General features: G+C 51.7%; 13 protein-coding genes across 13 annotated transcripts; 6 read left to right on the top strand and 7 right to left on the bottom strand.

Annotated features, from left to right (window-relative positions):
- Positions 1-270: 270 nt before the first annotated feature.
- Positions 271-1,561, bottom strand: BO87DRAFT_345404 (HET domain-containing protein; the record flags this gene model as incomplete). Its single annotated transcript, XM_025620857.1, has 1 exon — positions 271-1,561. A coding segment is annotated over exon 1 (1,233 nt), but the record flags the coding sequence as incomplete, so codon positions are not given.
- A 1,032-nt stretch (positions 1,562-2,593) lies between these two features.
- On the top strand, positions 2,594-4,007 carry BO87DRAFT_463295 (EBP2 family rRNA-processing protein). Its single transcript, XM_025629227.1, has 2 exons — positions 2,594-3,462; positions 3,536-4,007. Exons 1-2 carry the CDS (start codon positions 2,679-2,681, stop codon positions 3,847-3,849), a joined length of 1,098 nt encoding a protein of 365 aa, XP_025474562.1. The 5' UTR covers positions 2,594-2,678; the 3' UTR covers positions 3,850-4,007.
- Positions 4,008-4,031: 24 nt separating this feature from the next.
- BO87DRAFT_197753 (uncharacterized protein) lies at positions 4,032-6,409 on the bottom strand. The gene is made up of 6 exons (XM_025618522.1): positions 6,345-6,409; positions 6,024-6,246; positions 5,662-5,930; positions 5,432-5,590; positions 4,173-5,378; positions 4,032-4,122 (listed from the first exon to the last, which is right to left on the bottom strand). The coding sequence occupies exons 2-5, from the start codon at positions 6,226-6,228 to the stop codon at positions 4,248-4,250; spliced, it is 1,764 nt and encodes a 587-aa protein (XP_025474561.1). The 5' UTR covers positions 6,229-6,246; positions 6,345-6,409; the 3' UTR covers positions 4,032-4,122; positions 4,173-4,247.
- Positions 6,410-6,718: 309 nt separating this feature from the next.
- BO87DRAFT_380825 (pseudouridine synthase PUS4) lies at positions 6,719-8,396 on the top strand. The gene is made up of 2 exons (XM_025624384.1): positions 6,719-6,977; positions 7,041-8,396. Exons 1-2 carry the CDS (start codon positions 6,944-6,946, stop codon positions 8,210-8,212), a joined length of 1,206 nt encoding a protein of 401 aa, XP_025474560.1. The 5' UTR covers positions 6,719-6,943; the 3' UTR covers positions 8,213-8,396.
- A 68-nt stretch (positions 8,397-8,464) lies between these two features.
- Positions 8,465-12,497, bottom strand: BO87DRAFT_197709 (putative GPI-anchored cell surface glycoprotein). The gene is made up of 4 exons (XM_025618520.1): positions 12,252-12,497; positions 11,938-12,125; positions 8,812-11,871; positions 8,465-8,760 (listed from the first exon to the last, which is right to left on the bottom strand). The coding sequence occupies exons 1-4, from the start codon at positions 12,323-12,325 to the stop codon at positions 8,717-8,719; spliced, it is 3,366 nt and encodes a 1,121-aa protein (XP_025474559.1). The 5' UTR covers positions 12,326-12,497; the 3' UTR covers positions 8,465-8,716.
- A 1,300-nt stretch (positions 12,498-13,797) lies between these two features.
- BO87DRAFT_197700 (2-oxo-4-hydroxy-4-carboxy-5-ureidoimidazoline decarboxylase) lies at positions 13,798-15,061 on the top strand. Its single transcript, XM_025618519.1, has 3 exons — positions 13,798-14,561; positions 14,618-14,717; positions 14,773-15,061. The coding sequence occupies exons 1-3, from the start codon at positions 14,158-14,160 to the stop codon at positions 14,830-14,832; spliced, it is 564 nt and encodes a 187-aa protein (XP_025474558.1). The 5' UTR covers positions 13,798-14,157; the 3' UTR covers positions 14,833-15,061.
- A 413-nt stretch (positions 15,062-15,474) lies between these two features.
- On the top strand, positions 15,475-17,511 carry BO87DRAFT_449419 (extracellular metalloproteinase; the record flags this gene model as incomplete). Its single annotated transcript, XM_025628358.1, has 7 exons — positions 15,475-15,816; positions 15,862-16,250; positions 16,292-16,524; positions 16,578-16,844; positions 16,896-17,239; positions 17,272-17,309; positions 17,388-17,511. The coding sequence occupies 7 exons, from the start codon at positions 15,475-15,477 to the stop codon at positions 17,509-17,511; spliced, it is 1,737 nt and encodes a 578-aa protein (XP_025474557.1).
- A 275-nt stretch (positions 17,512-17,786) lies between these two features.
- BO87DRAFT_449410 (putative MFS monocarboxylate transporter) lies at positions 17,787-19,450 on the bottom strand (the record flags this gene model as incomplete). The annotated part of the gene is made up of 5 exons (XM_025628357.1): positions 19,278-19,450; positions 19,013-19,229; positions 18,183-18,956; positions 18,006-18,103; positions 17,787-17,940 (listed from the first exon to the last, which is right to left on the bottom strand). Exons 1-5 carry the CDS (start codon positions 19,325-19,327, stop codon positions 17,787-17,789), a joined length of 1,293 nt encoding a protein of 430 aa, XP_025474556.1. The 5' UTR covers positions 19,328-19,450.
- Positions 19,451-19,782: 332 nt separating this feature from the next.
- BO87DRAFT_320640 (C6 zinc finger domain protein) lies at positions 19,783-21,945 on the top strand (the record flags this gene model as incomplete). The annotated part of the gene is made up of 2 exons (XM_025619904.1): positions 19,783-20,837; positions 20,889-21,945. The coding sequence occupies 2 exons, from the start codon at positions 19,783-19,785 to the stop codon at positions 21,943-21,945; spliced, it is 2,112 nt and encodes a 703-aa protein (XP_025474555.1).
- Positions 21,946-22,273: 328 nt separating this feature from the next.
- Positions 22,274-22,662, bottom strand: BO87DRAFT_369671 (uncharacterized protein; the record flags this gene model as incomplete). The annotated part of the gene is made up of 1 exon (XM_025621995.1): positions 22,274-22,662. A coding segment is annotated over one exon (306 nt), but the record flags the coding sequence as incomplete, so codon positions are not given.
- A 28-nt stretch (positions 22,663-22,690) lies between these two features.
- On the top strand, positions 22,691-23,101 carry BO87DRAFT_273389 (KR-domain-containing protein; the record flags this gene model as incomplete). The annotated part of the gene is made up of 1 exon (XM_025618910.1): positions 22,691-23,101. A coding segment is annotated over one exon (411 nt), but the record flags the coding sequence as incomplete, so codon positions are not given.
- Positions 23,102-23,423: 322 nt separating this feature from the next.
- On the bottom strand, positions 23,424-24,290 carry BO87DRAFT_380822 (DUF427 domain-containing protein). Its single transcript, XM_025624383.1, has 4 exons — positions 24,154-24,290; positions 23,991-24,096; positions 23,817-23,897; positions 23,424-23,753 (listed from the first exon to the last, which is right to left on the bottom strand). Exons 1-4 carry the CDS (start codon positions 24,232-24,234, stop codon positions 23,719-23,721), a joined length of 303 nt encoding a protein of 100 aa, XP_025474552.1. The 5' UTR covers positions 24,235-24,290; the 3' UTR covers positions 23,424-23,718.
- A 147-nt stretch (positions 24,291-24,437) lies between these two features.
- BO87DRAFT_369665 (uncharacterized protein) lies at positions 24,438-26,418 on the bottom strand (the record flags this gene model as incomplete). Its single annotated transcript, XM_025621994.1, has 1 exon — positions 24,438-26,418. The coding sequence occupies one exon, from the start codon at positions 26,416-26,418 to the stop codon at positions 24,517-24,519; it is 1,902 nt and encodes a 633-aa protein (XP_025474551.1). The 3' UTR covers positions 24,438-24,516.
- Positions 26,419-26,793: the final 375 nt, after the last annotated feature.

Genomic DNA, 26,793 nt, shown 5'->3' with positions numbered 1-26,793 from the left:
GAGGCGAAGCGCTGGGAGAGATCCTCTCGTTGCCTCCAGAAACTTTTCATGCTCATCAGAGACAGAAATTTTCATGATATCGAGGAATGTTTTCGATATAAAATAACCCTGGCAACCAGTGTAGTGATAAGTAGCTTTGAATATATTATCGGGCGTTGCGGCGGTTTTGGCAAGCACCTGTACCTGCCCAAGACAGTCCAAGGCTGGTGAGTCAAACAAGTATGGAGGAGAGGCAACTCCTATCTTCTGACACCAGAGCTTGAGAGTCTGCATATTATCTGTGATTATAGGGGCATGATCTTGAATTGGCTTCCAGGGAACCTCATCCATTGCCACTGCTTTATAGAAGTCTAAGTTTGGTTGCATCTTTGCTCGATGCTCCGGATCCGTCGCGGTGAAGTCCACAACCCATGAAGGGAGTGAGTCGTTCCTGTTAGAAGAGCTGAAACAAAAATCAAAGTCCTTGAGTATACGTATATTGGCTTCGTGTCCCAAGACGAATGAAGTTGTTTCATGATTGACCTGGCTGATGGTCTTTCGATAGTCGGGAGGGTATATTTCCCTAGCCGCAGGAGAAAGCCCATATAACGCATATACATTGTCCAGTTGATTACTGCAATGCCGGTCAACCGTAAGCAATAGCAAATCCCCAAGCCTAGATAGACGCGGGGTATCTGGATTGAGGAGCAGAATATCTCGAGGGATCTTAATCACGAGACTGTCGAGTTCTTGCTGCCTTTCAAAGAGGAAACGACTGGCATTGTAAAGATCTTCCGTCCCGTATGTATCTGCTATTATAGATGCACCCTGTGAGGAGGTAAGCCAATTAGCAAGAAGCCTGACAACGACGATGTCGGTGTTTAATCGCTTGAAGATGTTCCCTATGGTAAAAGTCGTCTTTCCATGCATGCATACAACGGCATGTCTTGAGAGATGCCACTCTTGGAATGTCCATAGACGACGCCAATACTGCGCGGCACACAGTGCGTTAGCAGATAAACAGAACAGCGCTATAGCTTCCAAAACATGAAGACCCTTGCTATCATAGATGCTATTATAATAATCCCCATCTTGGTTGGCATGATACCACTCGATGAGCTCAAGTGCTTCCGGCTTCAGATCTCCCAACCAAGCAATCACCGATGTGGCAGTCGAATAGATTTGACACATCAAAGGAACCTGCGAGTTCCGCTCCGAGATATCGTTCTGATTGATGCAGACATAATCAACCCACACCGTGCGTTCTGAATCAGGTTGGCGAAGTCCCCGCAAGAAAGCATGCAGATTCGCTGTTACACCAATAATGCAGTCATCAACTGAGATGTCCACGGTCACAGAGGTGTCACCCCATACGTAAGACAAGGCCTCGAAGTCGCAGGCATTGTTGAGAGACACGGCATGAAGCGATGCTCGAACAAGGTTCTCGTCATTCTCATCCGGAAAGATAGTCAAAAGACGAATTTGTTTGGCGCTGGGGTCTAACTTGTTGTATGACAACGGCATTCTGGAAAGTAGCAGGCTCAAGATGAGGTGGTGGTCGTGCTAGTGTATAATATTCTCAGTTATTCGCGGTAGCTCGGGTAGTCATTGGGTATCCTTACGAGCTGCATTCAGGTCAAGAGGTGCGGAGTGCGCCAAAATGACGGTGCGGCGCTAATGCTGCACCCTCGACACACTGACCTTTTACTAGAGAACATGTCCTCCCCAGGAGTAGCTATCTTTGTCTTTCTGACGCACAGCCTTTGTTGAAGTAGTTTGAGTATTCTGAATGCCTGCAATTTGAGGATTTCTGGATGGGGACACTACCATACCAGCATCAAGAAAGGAAGGAGTTACCATCATTGTTTTGAAAGCTGAAAATAATTATGTTGGGGCACATCTCTCTCCGTCTCCTGGCTGACTGGACGCAATGCATATATATATATATATATATCCCATCAATGTAGCTCTAGCACTAGCACTGGGAAGTGGTGACTGACACTAGCAGGTCGGTGGAGTCAGTCGAGCTTATTGCTGATCAAATTAGACTAGCTACGATAGACTATACTATGACTCTCAGGAAGTTCATGAACGTGCCATACTTGACGCCTGTAGACTGGCGCTGTTCAGGTGCACCGAGTAGTGACACCTCCCCCGGAATCAAAGAGGGCCAGGACTGATGCCAAGGGTTTATAAAATGCCATTTCCTAGTGCGTGAGCTGTCAAAGTAAAGTAGAAATGTTGAACAAGAACGGACAGCAGAAGGGATTGCCCTATCCCAGTTATATATAGCTGGGCAACCAGTATATCGTATCATCAACAAAGTTGACATGCTCCTAAACTACCAATACTACCAATCTCCAACACATTCCACATATCCCCATAATTACAATACCAAACACGATCACATCCCCCCATCACAATCAAACCCCCAATCACCACTCCCCATCCCATCCATCCATCCATCCTCCATCCCCCTTATCACCACATCCTCCCTTATCGATAACCCATCCGCGATAACGGAACAACCTTCCTCCCCCAACCCCCACAACACTAAACCCAATCCATCCTTAGCGCTACCAAATCTCCCCAAAAAAATATTCCCATTGATTTGCAGCAAGCAAAGTTCCAGCCGGCAGCTTTGCACCATACCAACAACACCCCCAATTCCACCCACACACCACATATCATAATTCACCATGCCTAAGCGCAGCAAGCTCCTTCAGGCTCTGGACGAGCACCGCGGTCGCGACTACGAGGCCGAGAAGCAGAAGAAGCTTGTTAAGGCGGCGAAGAAGAAGAACACTTCTACCAAGGGAGATGATGTGAAGGAATCGGTTGTTGAAGAGAAGAAGGAGAAGAAGGAAGAGGAGGAAGTTTCGGAAGAGTCCGATGAGGAAGAAACCCCCGACGCCGAAGAACCCTCCGAAAATGAGGAGGAGGAAGAAGAAGAAGAAGACGAAGAAGAAGAAGAATCCGACATCCCCCTCAGCGACCTGGAGGACGACGAGCGCGAAGACGTCGTCACGCACCAGCGCCTCACAATCAACAACAGTGCCGCCATCACCAGCAGTCTGAAACGCATTTCCTTCCTCACTCCCGCGACGCCCTTTTCCGAGCACAACAGTCTTGTCTCCCAAGAGCCGATTGAAGTGCCCGACGCCAACGACGACCTGAACCGCGAACTGGCGTTCTACAAGGTATGCCAAGCGGCGGCGATGACGGCGCGGAGCACGCTCAAGAAGGAAGGCGTGCCGTTTACGCGACCGGGCGATTACTTTGCCGAGATGGTGAAGACGGATGAGCACATGGGCAAGATCAAGAAGAAGTTGTATGATGAGGCGGCGGCGAAGAAGGCTGCTGCGGAGGCGAGAAAGCAGCGCGATTTGAAGAAGTTCGGTAAACAGGTGCAGGTTGCGAAGTTGCAGCAGAGGGCGAAGGAGAAGAGGGAGACGTTGGAGAAGATTAATGCGTTGAAGAAGAGTATGTTCTTGTTATTTCATTTCCATATTCCCTTTGGGGTTGGTTGGTTTGTGTGGCTAACTGTTTTGTGCAGAGCGCAAGGCTGAGACTGGTGGTCCTACGGATGATTCGTCCAACATGTTCGATGTCGCTATTGATGATGCGGCTCAGGCTGGTGGTGGTCGCAAGCGCGGTCGTGATGCTGAGGGTGGTCCGTCGATGAAGCGTCAGAAGAAGAATGAGAAGTTCGGTTTCGGTGGTAAGAAGCGCTTTGCTAAGAGTGGTGATGCTGTTTCGAGTGGTGATATGCGTGACTTCTCGGTTAAGAAGATGAAGGGTGGTCCTAAGGGCGGTGGTGCGAAGAGGCCTGGCAAGAGCAGGAGGGCTGCTGCTAAGGGCCGTTCTTGATCCCATTCGCTGTACATTTCTTTACGGTTTGTTTTATTGTTAGCTTGTCGGATACCGGTCGGGTTATAAAAGCAGTGTTTCCATAGACAGTTTGATTCGTATATTGATAATCATGGAATGGTGACTGTCTATCTAGCTGAACCTGAGTAGGGGACTTCATTATGCTGGTATCTCTGGTATCACATCATATCTCAAGAAGCAGAATCCCACCCGCCATGTATCATGCCACTCAACGCCGCTAACCTGACTCCGTAAGTGCTGCGAGCTACGCAACTAGAGAAATGTGAGTATGACTTTGAATGCAGAGATAGTGAGCAACATACCTGGTAGACTGCACACGCACATCATCTGTCTGCACAGAAATTGTATCTATTTGTTGCATCTCAATGTATGCCTGATTATGTCTTCACTCCATTAGTGAAGGCGCCATCCACCGGATGCTCGGTATCAAATGCACCCATCTCTCTGATACGACTGAGGAGATTGTCAACAGGAAGTCCAATGTTGAGTCTCTGTTCGGCAAAGACAAGATCTATCTTTGCTTTAGTATCATCTGCATGAGCTAGGGCATGATCCTGGATCAGCTCCTTGCCACGTTTGGAATTGCTTTTGTGGATGACCTTTTCGCAGCCTCGAACGTGACACGTCCAGGTATCGGACGTCATATCATCCTCATGGGTGGCTTCTAAATCTGATGCATCCGCGTTTGTTTCACGGTCCGCTCCGGAAACAGACGTGTTCCGGCTCTGAAGCGTCTCTTGCAATGGCGTCTTTTGGATGGGGGTTGCATCGTACAGAAGCGACCGCGTCCTGCGCTTCGCGCGGGTCGACAACGGGTCGCGAACGAGATCATGTCCGCGGACTTTGCTTGGAGTCTCGAATTCATCCATTGCATCGTCCTCGTTGTCCGAGTCATCATCTTGGTCATCGACTGCACTTCGTGTTCGTTTGCCGGTCTGCTTCGTGGCAACAGAGCTCTTCGGTCGCAAAACCGACTTGTGGACTCTACGTCTTCGCAGTCGGGGATGGTCTTCATGCTCGCTCTCTTCTCCGGACGATTCATCGTCATCGGCCGGGCGAGGCCGCAGCGGGGTGAGCGTAACGTGCTGAACTCTGTTTTTCTTGGCTGCGGCTTTGAGCTCGCGGTAGATAACCTTGCGAGACCAGTCAAAATTGTATGTTTTCGCCTCGTCCATCATTTCTATGATAGCGTCGGCCCGTGCACCGACAAGGTCGTGCGCGTAGTCGGTACTGTCGATTGCGAAGCGTTCCACGAGAGTGTTGATTAGGAGTTCGAAGGTCAATTGACGCTTGGCCAGGTATCCTGCTTCTTTGAGGTCGAAAATGACCTTGTAAATAGCATCTGCCTGGTCTTTCGATAGTCCAGATGTATCTGGTTGTGCTTCCGCCTCATCCTGGTCCTCTTTCTCGTCCTCTTCCTTGTCTTCCTCTATTTCATCTTCTTCTTCTTCTTCCGACTCTACCTCCTTCGCCCCTTCATACTGCGCTTTGATCTGCTCGTAATCATCCTACACAATTAGCACATTCCCACCTCTCCCCTAAGAAAGAACAGACGACATACCGGAAACTTCTCGCACAGATGCTCAAAGATGCACGTAGTGGTCCACTGCACATCCTCCTCGCCCTTCAACATCCTCGACAGCAAAAAGTCATGATGTTTATAAAACACCTCTGCAGAGTCATCCGCATCCTCGCAAATCCCATGCGTATGGCTCACATACTACCCCAACCCAGCCAAAACATCAGCAAACAACATCCACCAAAGCACAGAAGAAAGAAATGGGAACATACCTCCTCACACAAATACTCTACACTCGGATTCCAATTCCTCCTCTTCCTCCTCCTCTTCGACTGATGGCGATCCGCGAGGAAATACAACAAATCAATCGCCTCCACCACATCATTAAAGATGGCCTTGTATCCCTTCGCCGGAGATATTGAGAACCAGCCCGCCTTCCCAGCCACCCAGAACCCGACTTCCCCGTCATTATGTTGTCCGTAGGCGAAGTGGGTGACGTTTTCGAGGACGATGCGTTTCGTCAAGTATTCCGGGTCGAGCACTAGCCAGTAATCAGTTAGCACCGCACACCCCCTCCATTCCCATCAGACAACAAAAAACAAAGGGAAATAAGAAAATGAGGGGGTTGCTTTACCTAGCTTCTCCTGCTCCTCCTCCACCTCATCCAAACACCCCGTCACCTGGACCGGATTCTCCGGCGAGGCAGTCAACAGATTCGCATAGCGGGATTTGCCCGGAACCAGGACTCGAACTTCCGACAGGCTGAACTCTTCCCAGTCGTTTTCGTCGGTGAGGGAGGGGTCTCTGGCGGCCAGGACACTATCTTCGCGGGAGGTCATGGTGGGGACTGCATGTTGCTTTCGATGCTCGGGAGGGGGCTTTGTTAAGTGATTTCTCTCGGTTTGGAGAGGGGTTAAATAGATTTGAGAAAAGCAATGGATAAGGTAGTGGGTAGGTAGTAAAGTGACGGAATGATTGAATGAGTGAGTGAGGAGTGGTAACTGAAGTGAGGGATAGTAGTAGTAGAGGGGCGGAGGGGTGAAGCTGACTGACTGATTGACTGCAGTCACAGCGATGATGCTGCTTGTTGCGCTGCCAGCCGGAGGACAGTCCGGTAAATACCAGACAATTACACCACTGATTGTGCCGGGATTAGGTGCGGAGGTGGGCAAGCTTACCGGGTAATTACTGCATTTGGAGTGGTAAATTACTACTTACCAGCGGGAATTCTTTCATGCCTAGACTGGACTAGACTCGGTCCCGTAATGGGAAACTTGCATTGCGGGTAAGTTTGTAACTTTGCGGAGCTGAAAATATATTTTGGTCGAACTTCACTGCTAACTACTTACTACTTACTACTTTTGGTGTAGTATTCGTTGCACCGCCATTTTCTTCGGTTATATTTGGTTGTATATATATATATGTGTACGATCGCATCACCGAGCTGTGCTAGTCGATCAATCAATTGTGCTTTCCAAAAACCTCACCCACCTTCCGAACCCTCATCGCTCGCCGATGAGCTTCCGTCAAGCCCTCAGACCCTTCCGTCGCACCATGTCCGGTGAAAAGATCTACGAAGGCGTATTCGGTATTCAATATCCCAATTATCCCCTCTACCCCGACATCTAACTAACAATGCGGTAATGAACAGCCGTCCACAAACCCCAAGGCGTCTCCTCCGCCGACGTCGTCCGCACCCTCCAAACGCACTTCAACCCTTCCAAGCTCTTCGCCCCCTGGCTCGCCGACGAGCGCGCCCGTCGCGCCCGCGAAAGCAACTTCCAGCGCAAGCGCCGCCGCACGCAGCGTCTCGACGTCAAGATTGGCCACGGAGGCACCCTCGACCCCCTGGCGACCGGCGTTCTCGTCGCGGGCGTCGGCAAGGGCACGAAACATCTGAACGAGTTCTTGGGATGCACCAAGCAATACGAGACCGTTGTGCTGTTCGGCGCCGAGACCGATACCTATGATCGACTGGGAAAGGTGGTGCGCAAGGCGCCCTACGAGCATGTGACGAGGGAGATGGTGGAGAAGGCATTGGAGCAGTTCCGTGGGAAGATCATGCAACGGCCGCCGATCTTCTCGGCGCTCAGGGTCAATGGAAAGAAGCTTTATGAGTATGCGCGCGAGGGCAAGGAGCCGCCGATTGAAATCCAGAAGAGGCCGGTTGAGGTCACGGATTTGAGGATCCTGGAGTGGTATGAGCCTGGGACGCATGAGTTTAAGTGGCCGGAGGTTGAGGCTGAGGGCGAGGAGAAGGCTGTCGCGGAGAAATTGTTGGCGAAGGAGGACGAGTTGCCCGTTGTGGAGAAGGAGGGTGAGGGAGAAGGAGAGGCCTCTGCGAAGAGAAAGTCCCCGCCTGCGGAGGATGCTCAGGAGAAGGTTGAGGGTGACGGTGCTGAGTCTGCTCCCTCGGCTAAGAAGCAGAAGGTTGCGGAGGGTGAGGCTGCGCCTGTTGAGCCGGCCGAGCAGGAGTCTTCGGAGGCTCCCAAGGAGGAAGCTAAGGAGGAAGCCTCCGAGTCCAAGCCCCAGTCCCAGCCTCAGCCGGCTGCGGTGAAGATCACCATGACGGTGTCGTCTGGTTTCTATGTGCGCTCGTTGGCGCACGATCTGGGCAAGGCGGTCGGAAGCTGCGGTCTGATGAGCTCGCTCATCCGGTCCCGTCAGGCCCAGTTCGAGCTTCACCCGGACAAGGTGCTCGAGTACAAGGACCTCGAGGCCGGCGAGGAGGTCTGGGGTCCCAAGGTTCAACAGTTCCTTGAGGACTGGGAGGAAAAGCGACTGGCTCGGCCGTCGTCCCCGCGTTCCCCGAAACAGAATTAGTCTGTAGTTACTAGGCCGGCGTTGGGAGATGTAATAAATGTTCGCATGTATTCTTGGATGTTGAAGGATGAGTAGATGTTTGCCAACATGTCGGGAATAGTCTTCCGACTTTGATCAAGCAGGAGCTAGCCAGTCAACCAACAGTTTAAGGCTACAATCCAAGACTTAACGGGACCGCACTGCTGACAGTAGAACAATCTAAATGTCTGGACAACCACGCCACGCTATTAAAGAACCAACCGCCAATGCTGCTAATGTCGACACGAAGAATCCAAGACCCACATCCTACAGAGCAAGCCGACAGAACATCCTGTCTCACCAACAAGTCCAACAAAAAGGGATAGAAGAGTAGAATGTGATGGATACAAAACAGTGGGTAGAAGGAAACCGTTTTGAGGGGTATACCGCTGAAAACACCGGATGAGGAAGGAAAGGAGGAAGGAAAGCGCAATATATGCAGGTCAGGGAGAAGGAAAGGCACAAGCTCTATGCAGGAGATCAAGGCTAATGAGAGACGGTCTGGTAGGTGTTGTGAGCGTCGAGCAGCGCTACATTCAGTTAGTTACCATCCGTTGAACGTATCAAGGCAGGCGACTTACTCTGAAGCACAAAGGTTTGCCCCTGTCTCGACTCGCAGGCGCACTGGAGAGTGTTGCCGTCCAGGAAATCCAGCAGGATGCTGTTGGGCAGCTCCTGGCGGTCTTCGTCCGGCAGGCAAGGAGTGCGGAACTCGGACATATGATACCGCTTGACCAGGTTGCGGTTGGTCGAGTCCAGATTGCCAGGCGTCAGGATCAGATAACCCTGGTCATCAATTCGGACAAACCGACGCTTCCACAAGAGAGTGTCAGGAAACTGCACATTGACCTCGCCAATATCGATCGCCGGAGCCACCTCCGTCGCCCTCGAGACTGGCCTCTCGGGTTCCTCAAGCTTGATGGGGACCACATGGTCATCTCCCTTGATAGGGTTCAACACACCAACGACGCTCTTACGCGAAGTGATAGAGGACATGCGGCGCAGGAGTCGCGTCGCACGGGATTCCTTCTTCTCATCAGGGGAGGAGGGCGCATCACCAGACGACTTGGCGGGGGATGCTACCTCTTCTTCTTTGATGGATGTAGGGGTAGAGATTCGGCTCTCCGGACGCTGCATGGACACGGAGGATTGCTGGTCGGATCCAGCAGAGGACGGAGGCAAGGTATCATCTTCCGACGGAGTGATGGTAGGTTCTGTTTGCAGACTCAACACAGGGAGCTGTGTAGTTTCCTGTTCGACAGTAATCTGGCTGGGTTGTAGATTGAGGGCGACCGGCTCGGATGGGTCGGCGTTCGGGTTGGTTTCGGCAGCGGTGGGATCGCGAACAATGCGAGCGGTCACAGAGACCGAGCTAGGGGAGCGCGAGAGGCCAGGACCAGCGAGGCCAGGGCCCGCCTGTGAGCTAGGTCGTCTCACACTTGCTGAGCGCGAGAAGGATTCAGGGGCGTATGAGAGGGGTCGGGGCATCGAAGGTCCCGAGTAGCCTTTGCGAAGAGTCTCGAAGGAGGCAGCGGAGGGGGCGGCGAGGGTTTGGCCGTTCGTCGAAGGGGCGTCGCGACTGCTGGAGAACTTCTCCAATGCCTTGATGCGGCTGGAGATGCCCGATGACACATTGATCTTCCTTGCCACCAGGACCGGCCCGTTCTGGGAGCCAGAATCGGCACCCGTCGTCGAGACGGAGCGGCCCATGGCTACGGTCGACATGTTGGGAGACTGGTGTCCAATGGCACTGGGGTTTGAAACGGCACGCGAATTCCTCCACGCATCAGGCGAGACGTTGCCGTTGCTGCTGTTGGAGTAGCCTGGGGAGAGGGGTGACACGCCCACGGAGATGGGCTTGGCCTCCTCAACCGTGGCACTGGTCAATTCTTCCATGAAGGAGTCGTCTGAAAGAAGGTTCTCGTCATCCGAGTAGTCGGGAGTTGGGACTTGAATAGGTTCGAGGTAGGGTTTGCGTTTCTCCTTTCGAGACGTGCTGTGCTGTCGCTCCACATTCGAGGATTCAGGGGTCAAGTCATGCTGCGGCTCCGTCGGAGGGGGAGCGGCGATCGACAAGGACTTGGGGGTGAAGGTGGCCGCTGGAAGATGGTGGGGGGAATCGGGCCGAGCAGGCGACTCGAATAGATCGGACTCAGTCACGTCTGGCGTGCTGGGTTGGTGATGGTGGTGAGGGAGGACCTCTTGTTCGCCAGGAACAACAGGATGGGGGACTGGTTTTGGTGGCGAGGGGCCAACAATCTCTTCGTCCGGAGCCTTTCCAGAATTGTTCTCGAGTGGAGCGGCGATGGCGCTAGGCAGCCTAGTCGGGGAGCTGGGGCCACCCGAGACGCCTCCGGAATTGGATGCGTCCAAGTCCCTGTCGCCCTCCTGCGTTTCAGACCCCGAACGAGTGGGTGTTGTCGCCTGAAACTCATTACTGCTGTCGCTCAGGTGTGCCGGTTGGCTAAGGGAGAGGTGGTCGCCCGAGGGCTCAGGGGATTTAGGAGTAGTACGACCGTCTTCTTCTTCAGCCCCCTGAAGACGGAGCGTGGGCTGCAGGCTTGGCTGAGTTTCGGAAAGGGGCTCCTTGTTCGGCCCTGCCAAGTGGGCCATTCGGTCATCGCCCCCGTCGTGCTTCATTTTACTTGGCATATGACCGATGTTCTCCTTATTTTCGGTCATATCCAGCCCGGACGTCTCTCCCTTATCTGTCGCGGAACTGTTCTTCCCTTCCTTTGCTTTTTTCTCCATTTGCGTTTTCCGCATTTGAAGCGCCTTCATCAACCGCTCTTTCTCGTTGGACGTGGTGGAGGACGACAGCGCGCTCAGTGACTTGGCACCGGGCGATATTTTGGGCCGCGAGATGGGCATGGAAAAGGGAGGCACCAGTAACGGAGGCACCGCCGGCACTTTGCTGGCGACGGGGGTCCCGTTGCCTCCAGAAGATCGAGGTCGCGAAGGACTGGGATTGGACTTGCGCAGGGACGATGATCGAACGCCCGCCGGCAAAGATGCCACCGGCCGTCGCTCCGCGCTCCGAGAGAGGTTGCCTGCAGTGCGAGGGCGTCCGCTGCCATCTACTGAAGGGCGGGGGCCCAGCTTCACCTTAGCTTTGTATCCGGCACGCTCCAGGTCACGTACGGACGGCCTGGCGGATTGCGAAGATTGGCGGGGCTCCGACGGAGCATAGGATGCGTCTTCTCGAAAGCTCTTATAGGAAGGAGCCCGCTCCGATGTGGCCACGGAAGACGACCGCTCTCGAATGGAGGCGTTTTCGGAACTTTTCGGGGTCGATTCGTTCCCGACTGGTGATTGCTGGATACTCGACACCACGGATGGAGGAACCACTGTGGCTTCGGACAGCTGACTGAACGATCTCTGGCGCGGCATTCCATCGGCCGCGGACTGCGCCTGGTTCTCGTCCTTGCCTACAGTGGTCTCTTCGGCATCTTCCGCGATCTCTTTCAATCGGCGACGGCGGAGGGAGCTGGAAGAGGAAGTGATCGAACCGGAAGCCGTATGCAGTAAGCATGCGGAGGACAATGCGCTTTCTGTAAGTTCCGATGGCTGCGTCACCGAGAATACCGTATCATGCGGGGAGAACTTGTCTAGAATTGATTGGAATTGGACGGTCGTTCGGGCTGCAGGGAGATGACGAGGTCAGTGGATGCAAGATTGTCAGGACGGGACCATATATCTGGACGAACCCTGAACGAGACGGGACATGCCCTCTGGCAGATAGCTGAGGACCACTTTCCGTCGCCGATATTGTAGGAAACCGTAGAGCGGAGACTTCTCCTCGTAGCTGTCGATCGCGTTGCGCACGTCGGGCACCCCGCCGGTGCCGCGATCAAGGAGATCAACTTCATCCCTTGATACATACCGGAGGAGAAACCTAGAAGAGACCCAAGCCATGCGCATTAGCGACAGTTGATGCGATTGGGTTGCCATGGCCACCCTTGCAACGGAGGACCCGAAGGTGCTGCAGGGTATAGCCGAGACACACGGACTAAGTACTTACCATCCACCGGCCTCGGTGAGCGCGGTCTGGTAGGCATCGATGACGGTGGGATTATCTAGCCCATTGAGCGACATGACGGGAACTGCATTGGAGGCAGATGCCCAGGACCGTCACAGATCACGATTCAAGTGATGGCGATGATGATGATGGACGATGGAGGGAGGGGAAGAGAAGAAAGAGGAGGGGCGAGAGGAGAAAAAAGAGGGGAAAGGGAGGGTCTAGCGGAAAGGTTCAGAATGTAAGGAAGCAAAGCAAAGCAAAGCAAAGCAGTGCGCCGGTCCTCGATGTGTGATGGCAGCGAGAGCGAGACACACACCAGCGGTGGAGCGAGATCAAGACGGGCGGGACACACTAAACGGGGGGCGATGAATTGAGAATCAGATACAATGTATAACTCATTCCTTTTTTGTGAACAAGAATGCTGATCCATCCGCAAAGACGGCCGAGGGGACCGAGTTGGTTGGTGACTCTGTGCCCACGAACCTCTCAGGAGTTCAGCCCGGTCTTGAGACCGTTCAGGGGCAGAAATGGGGGGGGGAAAGATGGTTGGTTGGTTGGTTGGTTAATAATAATGGGTGTGGAAAAAGTGGATTGGCCCGGGTGCCTTTCTCTCTCCCTCTCCACTTTCAAGTCACAAGTCGAAATAACTTGTATAAGTTCATTCATTCACTGAGGGAGAGAATGGAAAGGAAAGGAAAAGAAAAGAAAGAAAGGAAGTCAAGTTAGATTAATCCCTATATTAATGTGTCTGTCTGTCTCTGGTCTCCCACTCTCATTAATCAGGCCATTGACAAGTGGACTAGTTACTACTAAGTACTTGATGAAGTTACTTATGTCCCTGAAGGCAACACCAGATGGGGATCCAATAATGACGCCGCAGAAGGAAGTCCGACCGTGGGACTATTGGTTGAACCAATTTCCAATTGACTGAACTCTCAGGTACCGACTTACTTACTTAGTAGTGGTTAGTACTAGTTCACAACCCCTTCTCCACGGTCGCGGAAATACAACTGTTAGAGAACGACTCATGTTGCTCGTGGTTCCAGTTCCTCTCGGCACCCGACAACCGGCGTGAACGGGAGGAGGAGGAAGAGGAAGCAGCAGGGATGATGATGCGGGTTTGCTTTTCATCTGCAGGTGGCTTTCCTGGTCGCTGCCAGGGCCGTGCGACGGTTACTTACTTTACCGATAGGATACCAAGGTCATACACGACGGTATGGTGTTAATAATACTTGATACGTATCGGCTAGGCTCAAAATCGGTCAGGATAGCCATGCGATCGTCCACTGCTAATTATCCAGGCCCCAAATATATACACCCTCTCTATCGCTGAGAAATTCTCCTGGATGGAGTCTATCTGGTTGCCCACTTAAACTTTATCCCACCTTACATGGCCACTATCGATGGACAATCCGATTCTTGTCATCGCTTTACCCCCTCCCCAGATTTCATCCAGTATGGAAGGTCAGGGGTCTAGAACCCCTGCGGAAATTCTAAGCATGTCCGACCGTGTCGTCAGTCTGCAATGTAATTCTACCGGATGCTAAAGCTCAAGCTCAAGCTCTAGCTTCACAGCTCATGTCCGTGCACATTCAGTCCCAGTCCAAATTTCTGTGAAAATAGTGATCCCTCGTTGCAATTGAGATTAGTCTCATCCGCAATGTGATGGGGGTATGGGGGTGGTTGAAACTGTCCGCATCTGGAGGTCTCCGTCCCGCTGCCTCTTCATCGCTCGGAGGCTGCCGATGCGGGGACTCATTGCAGCAGCATATATCCAACTACCCCCCACTTTAACCATCACCGCTGCTTTTTCAAACAAACGGAAATTGATCAATTTACTTTTACTCGAAAACATCAGCTTCAGCTCATAGTCCTCGTCAATTAATCTCCTCCCCTCCCCACCATCATGTCCTCCGATCTCCCCGCTCCGTCGTCCATTACATCACTCCCGCAGGAGCAGCAATTCCGCGTCCTGGATACCCTGTTCGAGTCGTCGCCGGAGCTGCACACCCTCATGGCTCCCGTTCTCGCAAACCAGACATTTTCATCCTATGCCACTCTGATTGATGCGGTTGGCGGTCGCATGTCTGCCCTGTCTGCTGCCAACTCGTCGAAAGATCGCGATATCCTGGTGGGAATTCTGGGATCGCATCCCCGCCTGGGACAGCCCAAGGGAGCCCCGACGGAGCACCTGAGTGAACTGAGCAAGAAGGAACAAGCAAACCTGAACACGGGAGCAGAGGAACAAGCGGAGAAGCTGAAGCGTATGAATGCGGAATATGAGGAGAAGTTCCCTGGCTTGCGATTTGTGTATGTTCTCAATCACCCGATGACTTGTGTTGGTCTGACATATGTCCGTGGCATAGTACTTTTGTCAACGGCCGCAACAGGGATGTCATCATGAAAGAGATGCGGGCACGGATCGACCGGGGTGACGCCGATCGCGAAGTGGAGGAGATCATACAGGTGAGATGGCTGTCCACCCAACGACGGAACAGTGCTGACAATGGGCTCTTTGCAGGCAATGTGCGATATTGCAAAGGACCGGGCGCGGAAATTGGAGCAGTCTGCTAAGATATAGTCCACTCATGCGAGCATATCAAATAACAACAATGAATACCCTTGGACTTCGGCAGACGCCGATATATCTCCTTGCCAAAGCCGCTGCTTTGCAAAGTACAATATCCATCTAAATGATTCCTCAGCGGAGCTCTCTATCTCCGACGGGAGACAATGGCGGTAATCTGCATGGCAATTGGTGATTCCGTTAGTATAAAGGTGGCTGACTAGTGCCGGCGACTTATGGGAAGTCGGTCTTGTCTTATAGCGGGACGATCTTCCGTCCTCAGGATGCGTACTACCAGCACTTCTTTAGTAGTACACAGACTGGATTTGATCTATTGTTATTGAAGGAGTATCTTTTTATGGGATCCCTTAACATTCTGCAAGCTAGCTTGTGAGACAACCCGGGAGGTCAGTCATCGGTAGGCCAATGATATCGGAGGGGGAGAGGTTGTACATCGCCATTGTTGGACAGCCATGCAACGTCGGACAGTAGCTTTCCTTGAAAGGCAATGCTATGGGGAAATGGGAAGGATAGGGGTAGCTATGGCTGTACTGACTGCTCTTATAGTACCTGAGCAAACTGGCAGTATATATAAACCATGTTCTAGTCTATCAATGATCCTAAATCATCTTTCATTCCGTGCACCCATTAGCAAACATGCATCGACTGCGCCTAGTCTGCAGCATAGCAGCAGTGTCTTTGGCCATCCTGGCATATCCTACGGCCTCAACTCCAGCACCCGTGGATTTGAACTCCCTCCGTTTGACCTCTAACACGGAATATGTTAACTCAGTCGATGTGAACGCAAACCGATCAGTGGTAGTATCCGCTGAAGAACACTATACCAATACAGCAGCTCGACTAGTTCAGAACGTTGTTCCTGGAGCAATCTTCTGTCTTGTCGATGACCACTACGTTGGCAACAATGGCGTTGCGCATGTATACTTTCGCCAAACGGCTCATGATATTGACATTGACAATGCGGACTTTAATGTTAATGTATGTTCCCCGCTAACTCTGGTAAAGAAAAGCTCACTGTTACAGACTGGAAGGGACGGACAGCTTTTATCTTTCGGGCATTCATTCTTTACAGGCGCGTTGCCGAGCAGCTACCTGGACAACCCCAACCTGTCAAGTCCCGTAGCTGCTCTTAGAGGAGCAAGGGACGCGTTACAGCTCCCACTCACTATTGACAATGTTTCTACGGAAGCTGCTAATGGACTAAACGAGTACATCTTCAGACAGGCAGCGGGTGCAGTATCTGACCCCAAAGCCAAACTAGTCTACCTCGTCAAGCCAGATGGGACCCTGGCACTCACATGGCGGGTAGAAACAGACATGTACGAGCACTGGCTACTGACCTACATTGATGCAGAAACCACCACTGTCCATGGCGTAGTCGACTACGTAGCAGACGCGACATATCAGGTCTAGTAAGTGACCCTACCGACCAAACAACCAAGCTAAGAAACAGTCCCTGCGGCACAAACGATCCAACAGAAGGACATCGCACCATCCTCACCAATCCCTGGGACCTATTCGCATCCGAATACACCTGGGTCAGCGACGGACAAAACAACTACACCACAACTAGAGGCAACAACGCCATCGCGCACTGGAACCCAACCGGCGGTGGCTCCTATCTCTACAATCTACGCCCATCCAACCCAGACTTGAACTTCCAATATCCCTACCCCCCCCAAACATGTCCCCACCTCGATCATACATCAATGCCTCCATCGTCCAACTCTTCTACACAGCAAACACCTACCACGACCTCCTCTACACACTAGGCTTCACCGAATCCACCGGCAACTTCCAATGGAACAACAGCGCCCGCGGCGGCCGCGACAAAGACTACGTGATCCTCAACGCACAAGACGGCTCCGGATATAGCAACGCAAACTTTGCCACTCCACCCGACGGTATCCCCGGCCGTATGCGCATGTACATATGGATTGAATCCACCCCGTCGTGGGATGGAAGTTTCGACGCGGGCATCGTAGTTCACGAATACTTTCACGGCGGTAAGCTCCCCCTCCCCTTCCCAATTAAATAAACCAAGTCTAATATCTCAGTATCGAACCGCCTCACCGGCGGCTCCCACAACGCCGGATGTCTCAACACCCTCGAATCGGGCGGTATGGGCGAGGGTTGGGGCGACTTTATGGCCACGGCCATTCGTATCAAATCCAACGATACGCGCAGGACGTCTTACACTATGGGCGCCTGGGCAGATAACGATAAACGCGGTGTCCGCGACTATCCCTACTCTACTTCTTTTGCCGAGAATCCTCTGAGCTACACGAGCGTGAATACCATGAATGGCGTGCACGCTATCGGAACCGTCTGGGCGACTATGCTGTACGAGGTGATGTGGAATCTCATTGATAAGTACGGGAAAAATGATGGTCCCAGACCGGTGTTCAGGAACGGAGTGCCGACAACGGGAAGTACTTGATGATGAAGTTGGTGGTGGATGGGATGGCGCTGTAAGTGATCTACAGAATAGCTTTCTTTTTCTTTACCTTCGGAATGTCCGTCGGATCCTGACTGATAACGGAATGAAGACAACCATGTAATCCGAACTTCGTACAAGTCAGAGATGCCATTCTTGATGCAGACATTGTCTTGACTGGGGGTAAGAATCGATGTGAGATATGGAGGGGGTTTGCGAAGAGAGGATTGGGATAGGGAGCGGGGTATAGTGGTGGTGGGTTTAGTCGGATGCGAAGGGGGAGTACACTTCTTCCTAGGGGATGTTAGTTGTAGCGTAGCAGATGAGTGGAGATATCTGGTTTATTAGAAGAGGACTAATTAACTAGCACTAATACAGCATCGATGGATCTAAACATGAAGCAAATCTATAAAACAGCCATCACCCTCTAGTCTACCCGGCATACCATACCAACAACTGAACCACACAACATCCCATCTATCACTCAACACCCTAAGTGGTATATAAGTATTCAAACAACAGCCCAGAACTCCAACCTCTGCTTCCCCCTCGCCACACCCAAAAACACCCCACCCACCAACAAACTCACCCCAGCGTATACCGACAGCGCAAGGAACCCATACTTCTGCACCAATGCCCCAGAGATAGGTATCCCAGCCATAGCACTATATCCACCCAGATACCGTTAGCCATCACAACCAACACAAACCACACATGAAATAGATCATACCTCAAAGCCGTAGCCCCCATAACAACCCCCACCGCCAACCCCACCGTCTTCGGCGTAGCAAGTTGCAATGCACATGCTTGCTGAAGGGAAAGGATAGCCTATTCCACAATCACCCACCATTAGCTTTCATCCCCCATCTTCACCACCACCTAGAATAGAAAAGAAGGGATCACTCACCCCCGAAGCAAACCCATACGCCACCGCAAACACCACCAACCCCGCCACACTCGTCGCCTTCGTCCAACAGAGACAAACCACCCCGGAGAGGATCGTAAATACAATACAGACATTAAACCGTCCGTACTTGTCAGCTAGTATACCCCCGATGATCCTCCCAAAGAGGGACGCGCCATTTAGCATTGAGATCGTATAGAATGATAACGAGGAGGAAAAGCCCTTTGCTACGCCGTAGCTGGAGACGTAGAAGAAGGGCGAGAACATCCCGAAGTAGATGATGAAGAAGGAGAGGCAGGTTAGGTGGAGGGTTGGGTTTTTGAGGAGGGAAGGCTCTGGTTCTTTATGAGGTTGGGGTGTAGGGGAGGGTTTCTCTGATTCTGGCTCTGAGTGCGCCTGCGATTGTTGAGAAGGTGATGGTGGAGGTGGTGCAGCAGGTCTACAGCAAAAACATGTCACTGTGAGTAGCGGCAACATGATGAATCCCACGATGCGCATGGTCCACCCGAACCCAATGTTCGGTTTCTTGAGCAGTTCATTGACGATGATCGGCCAGAGGACGCCACCGAGGGAGGATCCCCCGATCACAATGCCGACTGCTGCGCCGCGCTTGATCTTGATGTGTTGGCCGACGAGGGCGATCATGGGGCAGGTGAGTAGGGATAGGGAGATGCCGAGGAGGATGCCTTGGGCGAGGATGAATTGGTAGAGTTGTTTGCAGAGGGAGGTCATCATTATGGAGAAGATGGTGCCGAGGGAGCCGATGCAGAGGAGGAGCTGGGAGGTTTATTAGTTGTGTGGTAAGTATAGTATGGTATGGGGTGGATACGCACTCGTGGCCCGAGAGTATCGAGTAGAGGGCCAGATACGACAGACACCCCGAAGATGAAGAAGATGTCGATTGAGGCTATCCATGCAATGGTTGATTCGGGTTGGTTGGAGAGTTGGTCTTTTTTGTAGTACTCGAGGAAGAGGCCGAAGGAGTTCACGAAGCCGACGGTGCAGAACATGCCGCAGAATGAGCCGAGGAGGGTCATTATTGCGAGGGGTCTGGGGTGGTTAGTGATATGTTTTTTGTTGGGGGTATGGGGGACGTACGTGTATTCGGAGGTTGGTTTGGTGGAGGGAGCATCGTTAGGGTGAGCCATGGTTGCTAGTTAGGTTTGACAAGTTGAAGCTGAAGATAGTGAGTGTCCAGTGCGGCTCAATGTTATTTTGGGTTGATGAAACATGTTTGAAGCAGAGCCTCTGAGCGCATATATATTATTTGCATACAGTGACAAGTGATACATATCAAAGTTGTAACACCCGGAGCCTCCGGGGACAAGGTTCATGGTATTGTGATAGTATGAAGCTTGATGGATCGGCTCGGACTGTCCGCGGAGCTTCCGGGCGGCGGCGGTTAACCATTAAGACCATCAATTCCACACTGCAGAAAACAACCGACAACAATTCTTTTAGCATCACGGAACATTGCTCTCTACAACATTGTAGTGCAGAAGGGAAATGACTGGTTGCTAGAACGGAGACTGATACTCACGTGATTCGGTCAATTAATCGCCTCCGGTCAAGTCATCAACTCGGTATCTCATCTCATCTCATCATGAAGCGCAAGGCTGCATTACAATTGCCGCATACCTCCAGACGCGCTCCCAGACAGGACCCCGTATCTTGCGACTCTTGTCGACACAAGAAAATCAAATGCGATCGTCAGCAGCCATGCGGCAGTTGCTCTGCGCGCCGATTGGCGTGCATTTATGGGAGACCAGAGGCTGCAAGGGTTCCGAACCCATCACCGGCTGGCGCAATGCAGACACCCCCTACGAGTAGCTCAAGTGTGCCCCCGGGAGCCGAAAATGTTCCTACCGGATCTACTGAAGCTCCATTGCGGCCAAGCAATCGGGAGTCGCTACTCACAGCGGACTGGCTGGAGAACATCCACATGGCTGACCGGGTGCCAACAGCAACCCCGAAATGGTTTCGAGATGAACTAGACGATTCGGTAAGAGGGCGCAACTTAAGCGTGAACCAGGAGATAGGGCCTGCAAGGCCCCTGCTGTCAATGCCATACATGAGTCGGTCTGCCATCAACGAGAATCCGGCGTCGGTTAACTTGATTGACTTTGTCCCCCCAAAATCGGAGGCTTTGAATCTCTTTCGATATTATCATCGTTACGTCGACTATCTCTACCATATCCTTGTCCCCAAGTGCGTGGAAGACCAAATAGATGGCATCTACTGTTGCATCGAAAGTGGCAAGCCCGTAGACCTCAGCCATTTGGCGCTTCTTTTTGGCATCCTAGCCAGCTCTCTATGTCTGCAGCAAACTGTGGTGGCATCTTCCGATGTAGGAGATCGAAGCCGAGAGTTTGCCTTCCTTACTGGTGCCGCGTTGATCCAGAGCCATTACTCCCTGTCTCCGACGCTCGTGGGCTTGCAGGCCACCATGGTGGTCATGCATAATGTCTCCAACTGGAACATTCCACCGTCTGTGAGCGGTCTCTTTGTGCACGGTGCTATCGTCAGCCAAGCAAAGAGTCTTATGCTCCATTGCATTGACTCGCCACGGTTTCGGAATGAGAGGGAGGGATCTAATTACGATCCAGTAGATCTGGAACTCAAGAGACGGATTTGGTGGGATCTGACGTCTTTCGACTGGTAAGAACTATCAAAAGCCCTTTGAATGCTAAGTGCTCACTAAAGTTGCAGGCTACTGGGTTTCCTCCCTGGCCCTCAAGAGTGGACGTATCTCATCCAGCCGCGCCACATGAACGTCAACCAACCCTTAAATATAGATGACAGTGCAATGCGTCGCGAAATGGTATCACTGCCAAGTTCCACACCAACAGACATGTCCTTCTTCCTTCAACGTCTGAAACTAGCGTCTGTCAGCCGAGAGGTAGTTGATGCAACATCCTACGAGCACCTGCATGGCTTGGAGCCACAATACGAAAAAGTCCTCGAGCTAGACCGAAAGTTCCATCAAGCTGTGGCTGAAATACCTGATTTCTTCCGGCTGGATCCATCATCTAGACGGCGGTTTGCTTCGCTTTACGAAGAGCGCCCAACCATTGCCTGGCAAGGCTGTCTCCTGCAACAAGGTTTCTTCTCGCGTTTGTGCCGCCTACATCGTGACTTCTTCATCAGAGGAGCTCGTGAACCGGCATACTCCTACTCCCATGTTATTTGTCTACAGTCTGCCCGAAAGGTACTGGAGATCAAGAGGATCATGGATGGAAATGAACCAAACTACACTCCGCCAAACGCTGTCGTCTGGTCTGTGATGCATCATGTCTTCGCTGCCGCCGTGATACTATTGCTGGACGTGTGCTTCAACTGGGACGATATACTCGCTGAGAAACGAAAGGAAGAAGTGCTAGAGGCCTGCCGCATGCTGAGCAAGGCACAAGAGTCGTCTGCCCTAGTCAGAGAAGGAATCAATGCAATGATGGGCGTTTTGCAAAAGCATTGGAGGACCGGAAAGCTGCAGCGGAGTGACGAGATGCCCCCTGTTGTTCCACATGGGAATGACGCAGTGCGTTCTCATCCGGGTCATACACAGGCTTACGCCCAACCTCTCAGTACTGAATTAAGCAATGTCCCTTCACACCCCCCTGATGCTAGCACCGATGATGTTCCCCAAGAGAGGCATTTAGAGGACATATGGACCGAGATGCTTGAGACAGGCAACGACCTAGCTCTGGACACGGCAGACTGGACGGAATTGTTGAATGAGCTGACAGACCCGGAGTTGTCTCGGGGATAATCTGTTCAATTCCAAACAGTCTCAGTAATATTCCAGAGCATATCCTGTCATTTCACTGTGTTCTAGCATGGAATGAAGGTTTACATTCACACAATGCGACGCCGTCATCAAGAGATACAAGCTTGCAGACCTCTACTTGAAGCCCTTGGCATCTCAATTGTATATAGACGGATGGCTAATTCTTCGCAAATACCTGCCATGGATCCCGTTTCCGCTCACCACCATGCCCTACCGATCACCCGCGAAAATTAATTCCGAAAGGTTCATTCTGACATGGCTCTTCCATTATCCGTCACGAGTTATTCCTTTCATTTCAGCCAGATTATCCGTCTCTCGTCTGACCCCATCGGAAAGCGACAATCCCTTTTTCCTCTGTGGACCATAGAGGTAGCGTTGGAAACCTCTATCGTCTCAGCCAGAGTCTATACCCCCTAACAGTTCTGAACATAGACCTGCGACCTGCGACCTGTTCGGCAAATCCTTGTTCCACAGCTGCTCACTCTTGAAGTAGTCCGATACCTTCTCGCACCTGTCCTCGGACAAATAGCCCACAAGCCGCAAGGCAGCTGTTGTTGCCGCCCACTTGGCGTTATCATCGACGCATTGCTTCAGCGCCGCCGTTTGGGGAGAATCGCTGCACAGATTGTCATCGCCGAGGCGATCACCACATTCGCTGTTGACATTCTGGAAGACGTCGTTCAGGTGGCTTGCCCTGGCTGGGGTTCTCCAACTGTCAGCGGTTTTGAAAGACCAGATTTTCGCCAAAATGACCTACGATGACTGGAATACCTGCCTTGCCACAAAGGTTCAGGGAACTTGGAATCTTCACCACGCGGCCTCTGGCCAGCCGCTCGATTTCTTCGTCGTTTTCAGTTCGATCGCCGGCATCTGTGGCAACCACGGCCAGGCAAACTACGCCGCCGCCAATACATTACTCGACAGCTTTACGCGCTACCGCCGTCGCCTGGGTCTCCCATCGGCTACCCTTGCCCTTGGAGCAGTGGAAGACTGTGGTATCGTCAGCCGTGATGCAAAACTGCTGCAATCAATGCAAGCAGCTTCCGTACGACTTGCCAGAGAGGACGAGCTCCTGGAAGGTCTAGAGCTGGCAATCCGCCAGTGCAATTCTCCACCAATCTCTGTCAATCAAGGTATAACATCAGACGCTTGTATCATCGGCCTCGGGAATACCCGTCCAACCAGCGATCCTACAGTCCGGACAGCGTGGGTGCCTTCCGACTCACGATTCTCCGTCTACGCCACCATCGAGATGAAGGAGGGACAGAGCGCAACAGCCGGCGGTGCAGCAATCAAAGAGCTCCTGCGGCGGGTCGACCAGAACCTGGCCATGCTGATTGAGCCCGAGGTGAAAAACAATTTGACAATTACGAATTGAGCAAGCACCTGGCACGACATATGCCGCGAGCTGCTGAGATGTCCGCGGAGGAGATTGTAGAGATGCCTATTGACTCGCTTATGGCGGTGGAGATTCAGCGCGGGTTGCGAGGCGATCTCAATTGAGATATTAGTATGGTGGAGATTGCGAAGATTGGGAAGGTTGGAAGGTTGGCGGAAGCCGCTGTTCAGCATCTGAAGGAGAAGTATGGACTTGTGAAGGAAGGGAAGTAGAGAGTATGGCGTGCTTTCCCTTTGATAATGGGTTTAATGTACTGGAATGCTAAACGTGAGAGTTACATCAAACTAGTACTTCTGTATCAATCATCCATCCTCATTACAAACATGCCACTCACAACACCAATCCCAACTGACCATTCATTCCACGGTCACTATAATACTGTCTGTTGTGTCTGAGCCCATGCGCCGTTAGCTCCCATCACCCAGCCTAGAAACAATCAATGGGTAAAACATACAAAATGCCACATGGTTCTTGATATTGCTTGCAGCATCATAGGGTTTGGGGTAATACCACGCTGCACCGGGGATTGTCGTGGCTAGATATCAATCTGTTAGCAACGATACGATCATTCTGTCTCCGTAGGGGGGCAGTTTAAACAAACGAAGAGATGGGGTGGGGAGATCCTCACGCCCAATCACAAGAGAGTAATACGATGCATCTCCTTTCCACGGACAATATGTCACCTTGTCGATCGGGACGAAGAGTGATTCATCTTTGATAGCTGTGGGTGGGAACTGGATAATGTGTTAAGTCGGTTGGGGTATCTAGGCTATGTGGTTTGGGGGGCTTACGTAGATGTTCCCTTCGACGGTCTCCCAGGTGGGGGATTCGGCGAGGACGATGTCGTTGAAGGTTGCTCTAGCGAGGGGCATGGTTATGGGGGAGGGGAAGATGGGTTGCACTAGTGCTTGTGTATTGAAGAAACAAGTAGAGAGGGTGAGCAAAAGAGGAAGAGAAATATTTACTAGTTGTTGCTGATGTGATACAGTTGCATTAATAATGCTGTCATGGCGTAAGTGCGGGGAAATTCCCCGAGTGGATTGAACCTAAACAGAGACCATTCCCATGTATGGCACAGCGAAAGACGCCTTCTAAGAACACACTATACTGTCTTCATCCTTTACATGACTCGCATCAAACCCTTCGATCCTCGTTCACGGCTTTGCATCAGTCTTGCATCCCACCCAGTCTGGGCAAGGCCAGGACACTCCCTGGAAGCTGAACTGCGGCCGATGCGAACACATACCGTCGCATTCGGCGGACTCTTGTACCTGATTCCCATCACAGTCGATCCCCAGTGTCCGTCGCATCTCATCTTCGCAGGCTTCTAGGGTTCTCCATGCCCCCTTACACCAATCACAGTATAAAGGCTCAATTGTAAGTCTGTCAAACACCAGCGATTTCATCTTCTGATAAATACGATTTAGCGACATTTTGTACGCGCTTGGGTTTTCTAAGGCCGTAAAGATAGATAGCCAAGGATCCAATGATTGATGCTCACAGAGAGTCCAGAGACCCTTCTGCTCGTTTTCAGGCTTGAAACCTAAGTATTCCCGGATAATTTCCGCAAAGCTCTGATACAGCTCCGATCGAGCCTGGTAAATAGCTTTATACATATCCCTGGGCAGAAGTCCGTCTTTTGGCTTGGACTTGAACGTGTAATCCATAATCACACCACGCGTAGCATATCGGAAATCCCGTCCGGATCCAGACTGAAATACCCAAGTAATGAACAACACCCAATCCACTAGCTCTTTGTGTGAGGGCACATATCTTTCCGGTTTCACACAGGTGTTTTCCAGCCAGGCAGCCGAGAAGGGCTTCATGGCATCTCGTAGCTCAAATCTATTCACAATAACAGCGATGTCCTTGAGGAACACAAGCTCAACAGATCCTGGCCAATCGACCCATCCCCTGGTCAGGGTCCGCAGAACCCATAGCATAGCTGCGGGATTGGGCCAATCGAACGACAGATCTTTCACCCAGACAAGCTCATCCTCGTCCCAGCGAGCCTGGTTGTTGGGCTGTGCGTCGCCGGTTACTTGATAGCCGAAGATTTCGGCGAAGACCCTGGATGAAAGAGCTAGTGGCTTCACGGGGACGCGAATCAGGGTATGTGGACAGTAAGTTGTGATTTTAATCAACACATGTAGTTTCGCCGTTGGATCTTTTGGGTACGGTTGGTTTGATGGGCGTAGATCATGCATAATTCCCTGCTTCGTCTCGCACCCTTCCACATAGTCGGCCAATCCTAGATAGTCGCATCCAGGGAAAGCGTCGTCGTCGTCGTCGTCGTCGTCTTCATCGTCGTCTTCAGAATCATCCCCAGATTCATCCCCAGATACATCCCCAGATTCATCCTCAGATTCACTCTCATCGTCATCGTCTGACATATCCATATTCGAGCAGATGCAACAGACAGGTTCATCCTGGTCGTCGGTTGAGATGTCCTCCATGTCTCCATCATCAGACTCAGCTGATCCAGAATCATCGCTTTCGGTATCCTCGTAGACCAGATCTTCCATGCTATCATCCTCATTATGATGAGAAGATGATGGACGTTCGTCATTTTCATACAGATGATCGAAGGTGTCTTCGATGCGATCAACACTGGATTTCTTGATGGGCGCGTTTTCGGGATCGTAGTCTTCTTCTTCATTTTCTTCAGCTTTTGTCCGTTCTTCATCATCCCCCCAGTCGCTATCGACACCTTGCTCACTATCACCATCCGCAAGGTCCATATCCTCCTCACTGTACTCGCTATCATCCCCACTCTCGGACGCCTCATAGTCATCATCGATGTCCAAGTCCTCCATGACTTCGTTGAGATCAACATCGGTAGCCACATCGGTAGCCACATCGGTAGCATCGTCGTCGATGGTGCCTTCATCCTCTGCTGGAGGGGGTATATTCTCCTTGAAATCAGCGGGGTTGGAGGTAGAAATGAAGCCACAGGCGGCAGAATTTGGCACCAACCCATCAACCATATCCATATCACTATCACTAAGCATGTTGAAGTCCTCCATCTGAGCGATTGGCTCTTCGATGTGGTGCATCTTGAATAGACAATCGACAAATGGCTTTTTTCCTCAAATTTTGCGTGTGTTGACAAATGACGTTTATATAGTGATGCTGGCAGTGACTGGTGATGGAACTAGGGCTGGCAGTTGATACATCCCCCTGTTCAAGAGGTACATGTACATTTATATATCTTTCGTCCAGGGGAACATGATTCGGAGACATCCATGTTGGTTTGCTACTCTATAGTACTGCTAGTGCATGGCATGGGGTTTGCCTTCTCTGGCTGTGTGCGTTACAAAGGCCAGAAAGAATAGGGGGTGATAGATGAGACGTGGTGACCAAGTCTGGGTTTCTGAAGAGGTGATAAGTACTTATATGATCTGCGGATGTCTTTGAGAGGTTGTGGTTGG

Source organism: Aspergillus neoniger (assembly GCF_003184625.1).
Source record: "Aspergillus neoniger CBS 115656 unplaced genomic scaffold BO87scaffold_54, whole genome shotgun sequence".
Classification (NCBI taxonomy): Eukaryota; Fungi; Ascomycota; class Eurotiomycetes; order Eurotiales; family Aspergillaceae; genus Aspergillus; species Aspergillus neoniger.
This window is presented reverse-complemented; position numbering and strand designations above follow the sequence as displayed.